This window comes from Apiospora marii, assembly GCF_038362585.1.
Source record: "Apiospora marii strain CBS 49790 chromosome Unknown utg000004l_segment0_segment0, whole genome shotgun sequence".
Taxonomy (NCBI): domain Eukaryota; kingdom Fungi; phylum Ascomycota; class Sordariomycetes; order Amphisphaeriales; family Apiosporaceae; genus Apiospora; species Apiospora marii.
The window spans coordinates 495172-507821 of record NW_027117375.1 but is presented as its reverse complement, the minus strand read 5'-3'; the positions used below and the strand labels follow the sequence as shown (position 1 = coordinate 507821).

The 12650-nt window shown below is 51.9% G+C and overlaps 3 protein-coding genes across 3 annotated transcripts; 2 read left to right on the top strand and 1 right to left on the bottom strand.

Annotated features, from left to right (window-relative positions):
• Positions 1-4490: 4490 nt before the first annotated feature.
• On the top strand, positions 4491-6107 carry PG985_006097 (uncharacterized protein; the record flags this gene model as incomplete). Its single annotated transcript, XM_066825866.1, has 1 exon — positions 4491-6107. One exon carries the CDS (start codon positions 4491-4493, stop codon positions 6105-6107), a length of 1617 nt encoding a protein of 538 aa, XP_066685473.1.
• A 2579-nt stretch (positions 6108-8686) lies between these two features.
• Positions 8687-8959, bottom strand: PG985_006096 (uncharacterized protein; the record flags this gene model as incomplete). The annotated part of the gene is made up of 1 exon (XM_066825865.1): positions 8687-8959. The coding sequence occupies one exon, from the start codon at positions 8957-8959 to the stop codon at positions 8687-8689; it is 273 nt and encodes a 90-aa protein (XP_066685472.1).
• Positions 8960-11526: 2567 nt separating this feature from the next.
• On the top strand, positions 11527-12574 carry PG985_006095 (uncharacterized protein; the record flags this gene model as incomplete). Its single annotated transcript, XM_066825864.1, has 5 exons — positions 11527-11845; positions 11910-12017; positions 12074-12195; positions 12259-12444; positions 12500-12574. Coding segments are annotated over 5 exons (810 nt in total), but the record flags the coding sequence as incomplete, so codon positions are not given.
• Between the last annotated feature and the right edge of the window lie 76 nt (positions 12575-12650).

Sequence of the window (12650 nt, the reverse complement as noted above, 5' to 3'; positions counted from 1 at the left end):
GTCATTCATTGCACGGACGGGCGGTTTAGGTATCATGTGGTAGGCGTACCGGTGTTCTTGATTTCTTTTGTCCAATCTCGATGGCCCGCTTTGCCTTGCGATCACAATACCGTATGAAACGAAGGGCTAGTTTTCCAACTTGACAGCTGCTATCTAAAACAGAGGCTCCTAGTTTCGTCGGAAGAGTTACAATTGCTATTGTACCTCGTGTAGGAATGTGATGTTTAAGCTCTATAGCCATACAGCTGATAGTGCCGGCAATCCTCTACCTATGTATTAGACACCCACCCAGTAGCGCTGGACTACATCGAGACTAGGACAGAGGAGCAATCAGGTTTCCTCCAACAGCTCGCTCAGTATGACTTCATTCTCCTAGGGCAAAGAGGACCGGCTTGTGGTTCTGCGCTGCGGTTCTGCGCAAATGGCACGTTGGTTCCAGTTCCAGGGATTGCATGTCAGGTGTTGGCGGTACCTGACTCGGTGCACATGTCATGTATCAAGCAAGGACCTATGCTCTCTAGGTACTTTTCTTCCCGTCCTGTCCACCCCGTTGGCGCAACGTCAGGATGCCGTGCCTTGGTTTGTTGACAATGCCCGCAAGTAATTGAAGTCAAAAGGAACGTCGGGGTGTTTGCCGGTCGGTCGGTAGATGGTTTATCAGAGTTTCATCTTGCTTCTTTTCCCATAAACCCGAAGCTCTCGCCATACTTGCTCACATTAGATCCCCGGCGATAGGATCTATCCAAGCCATATCTCGTACTTGATAGCTTGGAATTGATGGATGCACTTAGCTGGTGTTAAGGGGAAAACTGGAGACAGTTCGAGAGGCTGATTTTGTACTCTCAGTATTCTTCTTGATCCCGTTCCGCGGAAGTGCGCTGGCAGCCCGCCAGAGCCAGTGACAAACGGCGTCATCCTCCTGCCGCCCGCATCGGAGGCTACTTGTAGTACTGTAGCAGGTGGAAATGCACCACACGGGTGACCCCTAACTCTAGCGCATGTCTATAATGTTCGGTTGGGCAGCGGGCGGGCTTGATTCCGGTCCACGCCTCGTTTTACCCCGCGAAAGCAGTTCGTCGGGGATGTTGATATGTGGTGTTCACTTATTACTGTCCTACGTTGCGGATGATCGTACTGTGGGTGCTTGCTTCTGTGCGAAGATCGACTTGCCGACGATAAATATGGAAAGTCTGATTGGGTTCAGGTGCCTTGGAGGTTTATGCTGTCGCACAAATAGATAAGGATGCAGCCCCGGGGACCTCGGACAGTCTCGCACACCATTCCCCCATCCTCCACCCCCCGCGTGTCCCTTTCCTTCATTCGTCACCAAGTCATTGTCTGGCTCACATGTCGTTCGTCAAATGCCATCACTGACGGCCTCCCCTTGGAGACACACGTGTTGCACGCTGGTGGAGGGTGGACGAGGTGGACGAGGTGATTGATGGTGGGTGTATGACTACCTACTTGCCCATTCCTATTCCTCGACAGCTCGGTGCTAAGACAGTTCGCGGGGAAGGGAACCGAGCAAGAAGGAGCCAATCACGAGAGGGCGATAAGGGAACCTTTCTCTCTTACGGCTCTGCGCATGGACGCCCTCCAGAGTGTAGTGTGGGGTGACTGGGGTCGGCCGTTGGGCGTGAAGTCGTTCGTTACATACTCCTGGTTTTACGACTACCTACCGAACCACTACTACTTGTCATCGCTGGCCTAAGGCGCATAGTCTTCTCCAATCAAGCAAGGCCCATGACGCGAAGCACCATGCTATCGAAGCTGACAGTCTGGCAGTTTACTGTATTGAATAGAGGCATTCTTGGATAGTGGTGTTGGGTATCTGCCAAGGGCAGCTAGTAGTAGTGCAAGTTCGGTTCAGCACTGAAGGTTACCCGCCAAGCTCAAGCCCGCACGATATAGTGAGATCGGCCGTGGCGTAGCTATAGCAATGGACAGAATGAAGGACTCCGCGATGTTGGTGCTCTGTAATGGGGCGCCGAGGGCGGCCACCGAGCAGCCGAGGGCCTCCATGTGGGTACATGCACTTTATTCCACCGGGCGACACTCAGATCTGCCGTCTGAGGAGCAGGACGGGAGTGTGTGTGTGCGATCCTTTTCCGGTTGAACATTGCGGTCAATCAGCAGACAGGATGGGCCCGGATGATGGAAACCCATGGGCCCGGCACTGGAGCATGCTTTTACCTACTAGGGCACGAACGCATACATATACAGAAATCGCTTCTTATATTATGAGTGGTGCAAGAGAAACCCGAGCAAGGTTGGATACAATGCGAAGCTCGATTGTAGTTTCGGGGCTGACAAGAACTCCCGAGTTTCACTTGATAGTGCTGCCCACGATGTGCGGTTCACAGTAATCCTCGGGAAATTGGGCCCAGCGGGCCAACCCGGTGTGGTCAGTAGCCACAGGGTCTTCGTGCCTGTATGAGTCAACATTACGGAGTAGGTACTTATCATCAATCTTGAAAGATCCTGGGTTCTGCTCTTGTAGGTGCCAATTGTACGGGATGACGTCCAATCATCTGCACGGTGAGTTGGCTGAATGAATAAGTGTGGTTCTGTTTGTAAAGAAAAAAGATCCATGGAGTACGGAGTAGGTAAGTACGTCCACTGAGCCTGAAGAAATGTAATAGCATGTCACCGCCGAAGACTGCAGCTGCAGCTGCAATGGTTTCAGAAGAAAGCGACGCATGCATTGGATTCATCCTATTATTTTTATTTGAGATAGCTGGAGGTAGTGATGTGATGGGTCAGTTTGGGAGTTTGGCCTGCGTTATCCGTTCAATGATAGCGAGAAACCCAAGAGCCCAATGGCGACTTGACTTATCATACTTTGCACTTATGTCATGCAGTGTTTCTGACAACGGAGGCGGCGACGCCGCCTCTTCAGTCCAATGAATTGGCGATGAACCAGGCAGCCAGGCTCGCTCGACCAACCTGCTAGTCAACTGAGCTGAAGATCCGAGAGTTTGCGGGTACTGCCTAGAAACTTTACCTTATCTTCGACTGCATTTGTTCATTGGTAGAGAGCCATGAGATGAGATGGGCGCACATTTTCTGGGGTCCCAGCCCGACCACCATCAATGTCGTAGGATACCTGTCATCACTTGATTGCGCAAACAAGGTCGGGTCGGGCAGCCCTTATGCTGAATACTGTAAGTGTCCTTATCCAAACATCAAATTGAATTTGATTGATTGATTTGCATGTAGTATGTCATTCAGGGTGTACCTATGTACCGATTGCAGATACCCTCACAATGATGCTGGAAAACAAGCAACGACTGGGCCCCCACAATACGGTATGCAAGTGAACCAAGGTACGTCCCCAGCTGGACCCTTATTAAGAATTTGATCCCACCTCCTGATCAGGCAGGCCGGCGGCATATCCCAGTCCCAGCTCATGTACTTCGAATGACATACCTTGCTGCCGACACAGGCAGACACTGGACACCGCCAGCCCAAGGAGCCAAGCCCCCCCCCCCCCTACTGGCCCCCCCTCCCAGGGCTGTTGGCTGATGTGTTACCTGCCCAAGCACCAAGCACCAAAGCACAGCCTTTGGGAAACCAAACATCAATGTCAACGGATTCGACGGGTGCAGGGATCTATTATTCGAACTATCTAACCCAGCGGGGGCATGTGTGACTTGACTGTTGTTACGCTAGATAGGTTGCTTTACATTGATACTTCTTACGCTTCTCTCCCTCGACTGTCTGGCTTCCCTACCTATTCTTACCTATTATTTGTCCTGCTTCCCAGTATTGCCAGTTCTGCTTGCCACTTGCTCCTCCTGTGTCGGGAGGTTCTCACTATAGCCTCGTCCCATATCCTGATTAAAAGATAACTGGCACTGGGCCTGGAAGGTATACTCCGTACTCCGATAGCGTTGCATCCGCGCGAAGGGCTTAGGCTACCTTTAGTCCCATCTCCTCCGAGGTTCGCCGTCTCAGGGTACAGCAGAGAGATAAGGATTCCTGCTGATGAATCGGCACTCATAAGCTCTACACGACCCGGAAGACAAAGGCGTTCTCTTTCAGCCGGGCATCTTTATCATTTTACTATCATCGAGCGCAACCTGCGAAATACCCTTCCGTGTTCCTTTTTTTTTTTTTTGGTCGCCTGGTTACATTACAGATCGACGCACACCCGACCGACATCATTCCTGTACGGGTCCTGCATCCAGCGCGGGCGCCATTACGTACTGAAATCACCCACCCCTGTGCCTGCGGCACACGATCACGACTCAATTGACTGGTTCCAAAATTTGGTACTCGCGTGTACTAATACCGACAACCGGTCGAGACTGCTGGAATTGGCATTGGTCTTGTATCCAACTGTGCCTTGCGGCGTTAGCATGCCCCGCAGAACCCTTGTGCAGCAGCGAGTCCCAGCCCTCAGGTTACGGATACCCGACAGCGATACTACTACTAAGGCTTCTGGGAAGAACGGCCGTTGAACCCGCCTTCCAATCACCGAGACTAGGATGATGATGACACCAAAGTCCTTCTTCTACTCCCGCCAGTCCCAACTTCCTCTTTCTCCCACCTCATCACCAACGCCAACACCCTACAAGCCACGCTTTGCATTCCTTCAGCGAAGAGATGCTTCATCAACATCAACAACAAAAGACAACTCTAACCCACCATCCCCCATATCCTCGCAGTCTGGATATACGACCGAGAAAATGAGCAAGCGCAAGGAGCCGGATAGCAGGGCTGCTTCGCCGAGTCGCAGCCTCCCGAAGTCGACATCGACAGCCAATGCGACAGCACGTCCAATGACGCCTACGAGTGCGGTGCAGATACCCGTCAAGTCAAAGACAGAAGCCGTCAACAAGCACAACATGAAATCTCGATATCATGGCCAGCCAGGCCGGCGGTCGTCGAGCACAGGGTCTAGAGGGCGGGAAATGCGATCGCCGGATGCCGTACCGCCTTCTGTCGCCGCGATCTTGGCTGGGACTAATATACCGCCGCCTAACAGGCGTGGAAGTATGAAGCAGCGTCAGCGCAAAGAAGCGCGCATGACGGTCGACTCCATCGTTCCTCGATCCCAAGTGTCGGAAAAAGACCTGAGCCAGGAACTTTGCTTCACGCCCTCCAGCATGTCCCCCTTTGGCCGGAGTCCATTAGATGTGCTGCTGAGCCCCCCGGACGAGCTCGGGGAGGAGGACGCGTCGATTTCCGACAGTGTTTTCACATCCACTCTATCATCACGGCCAGGTTCGTTCGAAAGCCTGCCGTCGCTAGGCGATTCTGTGGGTACTGGCACAATGCCTTCGTTTGACAGCCCGATCACACCCAGAAGCAAAAGGTTTCGCCAACCGCGCAGGTCTCTTGAACCATTACCCTCTCCGCCGGGCGAAGAGCCGGACCACCCTCTGTCTTCCAAGTCTACCGCCGATGCCGACCAGGTGGAGTTCCGGGTATTTGATCCGTTACCAGCTCGCTCGGACAAACAGCAAAACACTGTCTTCTTACCTTTCAAGACGGCTCTCAAGTCAAACTTGACGGCATCGATTCGAGTTTTGCGATCTGCCGCCAAATCTATCTCTCAATTTACATCATCATCAATCCCACCCGAGGATTTACTGGTGCGATCACTTCTGACCGTCGATCCCACTGTGCCATTCACGGACGAGAAACGGCCGCCCGTCTTGGAGGACGAGCCGACCGAGGCGATGCGTCGCTATCTCAATCCTACCAGCAGCGCTAGGCTCGAGGTCCGGACAGGAGGTGCCACGTCGACGCGCAGCTACACTGCTTCGATCCAGATGCAGACTTACAAGGTGCAACGTTCCAGAAGCTCTTCGCAATCAGCCAATCGTGGAGCTGTTTCGTCACCGCCAGAATCGTCCAAGGCAGTTTCAACATCTTCTCTTCCCCCAGGGCCACGGCAGCGAGAGATCCGCGAAAACTCCGACTTCATCCGCATTGCGGTTATGGAACACTTAATGCGCAAACGCGGCAAGCTGGATGATCAGCGAGAAGGACATGCACGCTGGCTGTTGCCACCCCGCCAACTCAACTCAAAGGTCTACGATATTGGCTCCGACGGAGTCCCCGTTAGATGGATTCCTATTACGCAGGACAGCCTCTGAAATTAGCCAAGGCTTCGTCCTTTTTCCCGATACCATTACTACCAACTACAGCGCTTTCGAGGCTTGGATTCGAGCGCCCGCGACCCTATTTTTTTTCTCCCATGCACTTCCTTGCGCCGCATAGCCCAAAGAATAAGGGTTCTGCTCCTGTTGCGGGGCAGAGAGAGCGCCTAGGGCTGCCATGTCAAACCGGCCACTGTGGTCCGAACAGGGGTGGAATTATCGTGTCGGTGAAACTGGCATGGGAGCCAAACCTCGGAGCGGAAAAGAAAAGTTTGCACCCGACGGGTCTGCGGCATTCCATTACACAACCAAAAACCAGGGCGCTCAGCGAAAAACGGCAAGCAGCAAGGACAGGCGCGACCCGCCCCTTTCGTCAGTAACCCGTGGGGCGGAACCTGGCAAGTCCCGAGATCGTGGCCTCCATAACAAAGAAAGTTATGATTGCCTACAGAAGGCCCCACTCTGCCGGCGAACATGAACCGGGCAGGTGGATATCGGCAGCTTTCTAGAAGAACTTTCTCCGACGAGGCTGGACTGCGCGAAGTTCCGAGGTCGCGATGCAACCAGGCCTGTCAACTGCCTGCGGGTGGATCGGTCTCGGTGTGAGGAACGGACGAATCCAGCTAGAACGACCAGCACAAGACACCAATCAATCCTCGCCGCCTGTCTCCTTCGATGGGTGTTATCCTGCCAAAACACGACGTGGCGGTTGGCATTGAGTAAGTGGAGGTTGCGCTGCGCGTTTCAAGAGGCTTGGGCTGGACGACGACGACGAAGACTGCGACTACTGTCAGGCATGTGAGAGAGTCTCCATAGCCTGGGCCTGCCTGGCTTGCAAGCTTGGTGAGGTTTTGCGACGCATAACGCAAGCCGCATTCCACGCTATATCCACATGGCGTTCCCCAACCAGCAGTCGTTGGGTTCCCACACCACGCGTACAAGCGTCCTTTTCTTTTTTCCTTCCTTTTTTTGCCCTCCATCTCCCCATGTATTCATGACAGCGCAAATGCTGCTTGTACTCACGACTCCTATTTTGCCGCCATATACCCCTCACAGCACATGCAATTAGCTCCAGACTTTTGCTGCACGCCCTCTCTGTATTCTACGGCCACAACTACTTTTTTGTTTATTTTTCCCTTGCTTACAGCGTATGTGGAGCCTCTCGGTGTTTCTGGTTTCGGGCATGAGGGTGCATTGGGAAGGTGTTATTGATTCCAGGTGCACAAGATATTCATTTCCAGCAAGAGGGAGCGTTAGCATGCATGGCTGGGCGTCGGGGTCAGCATTAGAGCGAAGACACGTGTCTATTGTTTATTTTATTTTTATGGTTATCCCATTTTCGGTTTTCCGCTTTGGCCGGCCACGGCGAGCAGCTAAGTTAGTATGATAGGCGGGATGGCATTTTGGGAGAATCGCATTGCAGACTGGCCTGCTCGGTGCATAGAATAGCGACCTCAGGGTCCTGTTAGTTTATCCACATTTAGTCCTCAAGCAGCTACCTCGAGGTGCTTAACTCAATCGCTTCTTGATCGAGTCCCTGCGTCAGTGCCCAACCATGCCCGCGCTATACCAGGATGCGGTTGGGATCTTCATCACGACCACGTATTTTTTTCGTGGATGGGAATTGTCGATCAGGACCAATAGAGAAGGCCAATTGGCGGTGTACAGGCATGCATAACACATCTACATGCCTACATGTTGCATACAAGCGACGTCCGAGGTCCATTACTGTACCAACCAGCAAGGGTAGGGCAGATTACCTAGAGGTGAGCAGTGAGGTTCAGTCTTCGCATGCACACACACCCGGCGTGTAGGCTCAGCCCTAATCCCTCCACCCTCTGCTTTCTCCAACCCATCCTGACCCTGACTGGCTTGATGACAGGCAGGACCACATGTATTTGCACCCTGTTGGCGCGACATTTCGAGCGATACTGTCCAAACCACTCTACTTGCATACAGTAGCCAGCGTTGTGCACTTGCTGGCTAGCCCTCCTGCCACCTGACTGGCACCCAACTGTTATCTACTCTGTCGACGAGCGGTCGTCAGGACAGACCCGTTCTCAAGCACTATGGCCCATTTCGTGCACGAGGCCTCCGGTGGAGAGATAAACGCCTGCCATACGATGGTACTAACAGCCTGCCTGAGGCACAGCCTCAAGCCAGGCGGCTATGCTTACAAAGTGTTCGTTCAGCTGCTGTCGCCCGCAATACAACCTTTGGTCTATGCGTTGTTGATCTGTATTTTCGTAATGAATACATACGGTCAAGCATCCACAAAGCCCCGGGGAGCTCCTCCTTTTCACATGATATTGCTCTACGTGTAGAACTTAGGTTGTCGACTGGCGATATTCACAAGTAACGAGGTTCAACCAGCATCGTTTCAACAAAAAGTGATTTAACTTAGCAATGTTCGTATAAGAAACCAGCTATTTGGTATCGTGATTGTTACCAGCTCGTCCAGCCTTCTGCTTCCGCGTATATGTGCTCGTCGTCTTACTTCCACGTATCGACGACGACGACGACGACGACAGCGATCTCCAACTCCTCCCCTCCCTGTTCCTCCCTCTCGTCGAGGTCTACGCCAGCATCCTCCCCTGCAGCGCCCGCAAGTCCAGCAAGTTCAGGTTCTGTGGCGACAGCGCCGCGCTGCTCGGGTCTTGCCACCTCTTGGCGCCGAGCACGAGGCACCAGACTGCAGCCACGGCGAGGGCGCCGATGGCGATGCCCAGGATGATGCCATCGGCGACCTCGTGCGCCTTCTTGCTTAGGGGCATGGTGGGCAGAGGATCTTGCTCTCGGACTTCGTGTACGCGTGTGGTGTAGCTCGGCTCGCTGCGATGTAGTGACATTATTCGTTAGTGACCGAAGGGTGACTGCTCAACACAACGGACTGACCTGTCTCGGATAACCGCTGGAATAACCGCTGGAATAACCGCTCGGATAACCGCTCGAGTAACCAAGCTTTAACTGGAATAACCACTCGAATAAGCAGTCGGATAACCAGTACTTATGCCAGTGAGATAGCTTCGTAGTGGGTGTTTGGTGGCATCACTAGGCCTTTGGGGGTCAGACAGTGTCACGATAATTGTCTGGTGTTGACTTTTAGAGAAAATGTCAAGGGAGAAAGACACCTCCGGGTGAAGCGTGGCCAGAGTGCATCTTATATGATAGGGAATGGCGTGGTGGTAGGAAGTGGTGTGAAGGTGTGAAGGTGAAGAATTCCACATGACGTACTGGGAAAGGTGACTTGAATTTATACATTTACTGAATGGTTTACTGAATCGCACTGAGTCAATAATCGATTATTTCAATTATGGCGATTGTCAGCCCCCGTCAATGCTGTGTCAGGGGAACGTGTGTGAATATATAACAGGATGCCGGTTATCCGGCATCTTTCGGTGTTGAGCCTAGATAATCGATCTGCTAGCGATTGTTCTGTGCAAGGAGATAGAAATTATTATCGAAGGCGGTCTTTAGTGACATTAAAGCTACTGGAGACAGGAGCTGCCAAGGCAATTCTTTTGCAGACTGTTGCTAGTGAAGGCAGATATCCCTGATGGACACCACTGGAGCAATCACAGCTAGGGGACAGTGAGTAAAGTTGAATTGTGTATTTCAACTAATGGTGTTAAGGTTCAACTATAGCTAGTCCAGCCCTCGGTCATTGCAAGTATCAGGGCTAGAAAATGTGAAGCAAAGTGAATATTGAAGATGGCCACGCTGGCGGCTCTTGGAAATTTGCTCAAAGTCACTAATGGCTGGATATGCAATGATAAAAGCAGGCTTCTACAAAAAGTGTAACGCTACCATTCTTCCAGCCCCAGGCGGGAAACCAGAGGATATTGCTGCCCTGGGAGGGCGACCATCTGGATATCAAACTTCTTTGTCTAGCTCACCGTTTCTGATGGTCTTTATACATCAATGAAAATGTTGGACCGTTGGATGTTCAATGAAAAGGACGAAGAGAGTGTCTAATGGACAACCGTTAATTTATATTTCTGATAAAAACCGGCCGAAGGTGCTTTTCGAAACCAGCACCCGTTTTATCCTTTAGGTGATATTGGCTGTGTAGGAAACTGAACATTTCTTGGAGAGTCGGGAAGTGATGACTGTATATCGGATATCGAGGTAGAGGCGGTTGCCAAAGCAATGGACAAACCAGTAGGAGCTCTGGAAACACCTAGAGCTGGTCCTATTGGTGGAGGGTATACTGGACACTCCCCCTATTTCAGGGGTAGATAGGATCTTACTTTTCTCTTCTTTCTATTTATAGCTGGCTCTCGAAATAGCAATATCGAATCATTGCTCTGTTGGCTTTTGTCCATGGCACAAGGTATGAGCTTTATTCGGGATGCCCTTTTAGTAAATGCCATACGTTTTAGCAACTTGCCTTGCCTCCTAACCTTGGTTCGCTTGAGCTGTATACATTGCACATGATAAGCTGACAAGCAGACCCTTTATCGCTAATTCTTCATTGAATTTGGCGTTTTGCACATAGGATTGGAACAGCACAAACATTTGGCTACTTGATATACCGTACTACACCCACCACGGCGGTTTACCAGAACAGAGATACGGCTGACCATCTTAAGTCCCATATATACAGTACACATAAAAGTATATAATCGGTAAGCACCCTATATTACTGTCTTTGCCAACATGCACCTGTTCGAGTGTCGATTCGAAGATGTGATGCTGTGAAGAATAGTAAGAGCGGCAAAAACAAAAACCGCGTCAATGACATAAGGTTCTGTTGCTTTTCAAGGTGGCGTGACCGTTCTCCCAAGACGATGGCCAGAAAGGCGCGTTAAGCGTTTCAATTGCAAATAATTATGTCAAGATGTGAGCACGGTGGTGGATGACTGGGATCTCCGGGAGTCGACTATCTCAGCTCATAGCCATGCCACTCTCCGGAATCATTGGACGATGTTGTCTTATTTGGCACGCCAGAGATTTCAGGGGGTCAAATATTTGTCATGTCGATTGATCCCATTACGAGCAGCAGGCCGAGCAGAAACGTGGATTGCGACCACCTTCAAGCCACCTGCTAATCTGAAGCTCGTCCCATATGGTGTTAGAAACGGTCGAGATTCAATCCGCGAAGAGAGTCATATCGTCCTGTTATATCCTTTTTCCCAATCGCCGCCAATAGATGGTGCTGCCTTGCCAAGCGTTTCGCGTTTCGGAGTTTCACGATGGCGGCCCCTGACCCGAAACGTCGCAGGAGGCGCCTGAGCGTCAGAACAAGGATCGCGGGCTCCACCATACTTGTCACTCTAATCCCCTACAAGCGCCTTCAAATGCCGATGCAAGATGTCTTCGCAGTGCACCCACAGCCTGCTGCTGCGTATATCATACACCCCTCATTGGATTGGCATGCTGGACGAGAGAGGTATTGACAAAACGGAAAGACAACATGGCAAAGAACCAGCGGGAAAACAAGCAGTACGACAGTCTGCGTGCGGACGACAACGACGATGTGCTCTCCGATTTGGACGTGTTCGATAAGGACTACCTGCAGCAGCCCCGGCCTCGCCGCGAAAGAGCCCTCGCGGCGCTGCAAGTGCAACCTTACCGCTGGTTGTTGGACATAGTGCTGGTCCTCGCCGTCATTGGCCTGCTTGTGGAGCGGCACCACCGAGGCGGCACCGGCTCGGGCACAGGCGCCGGCAATAATCAGTCCTCGGAACACCGCTTCGAGGGAACAGGGGACTTGACAGGATTCGCACCGCGATGTAAGTTGCATGCCCAAGTATATGACGGGGATGAAGACTGACTGAAGCTCGCCCCATACTTCAGTCACCCAACAGATCAAGACGTTCAGTCCTGATCCACTCTACATGCCCGACAACACATCCGAGTTCTTCACCGAAAAGACCAAGCAGAAGTGGCTCGACTTGGTACCCCGTGAGTGCACCCTGTCTGTACTGTCGTCCATGTCCCGGGAACTAATCAACTCGCAGCGGGATTGGGCTATCTCAAAATCAACAACTCGGCGAAATACGACGATCTGCCCAAGCCGCTGATTGGCTATGGCGACGACTTTGTCGTCACGACGTCAATGACACACCAGCTGCACTGTCTCGTAAGTGATATTGGCATCCTGATGCATCAGCAGCAAGCAACTACTAACTCAAGTGAACAACAGTATGCCATCGCAGAGACGTATGCTGCCATCACCTCGAACAACACCCAGATTCTGATGGAGACATGGCACATGAACCACTGCTTCGACTACTTGCGGCAAGCTATCATGTGCTCCGGCGATGTCGCACTAGAGGGCGAACAGACAACCTTCCCCGAGGGATTCGACGGCAGTGACGGCTGGGATGCGGTGAGTAACCCCCTTGGACATCTGACAAAGACACACACTGACCCTAAGTCTGCAGAAACACGTGTGCAAGGACTACGGCGAGGTGTACTCGTACTTGGAGAAGAATGCAGTCAATAATAGGACGTGGATCTCGTAACCTATGGCTGGCCACAATCCGGCTTGTCAACACTGCAAGGAGTTCGGGGATATAGCGGCAGTGACAATAA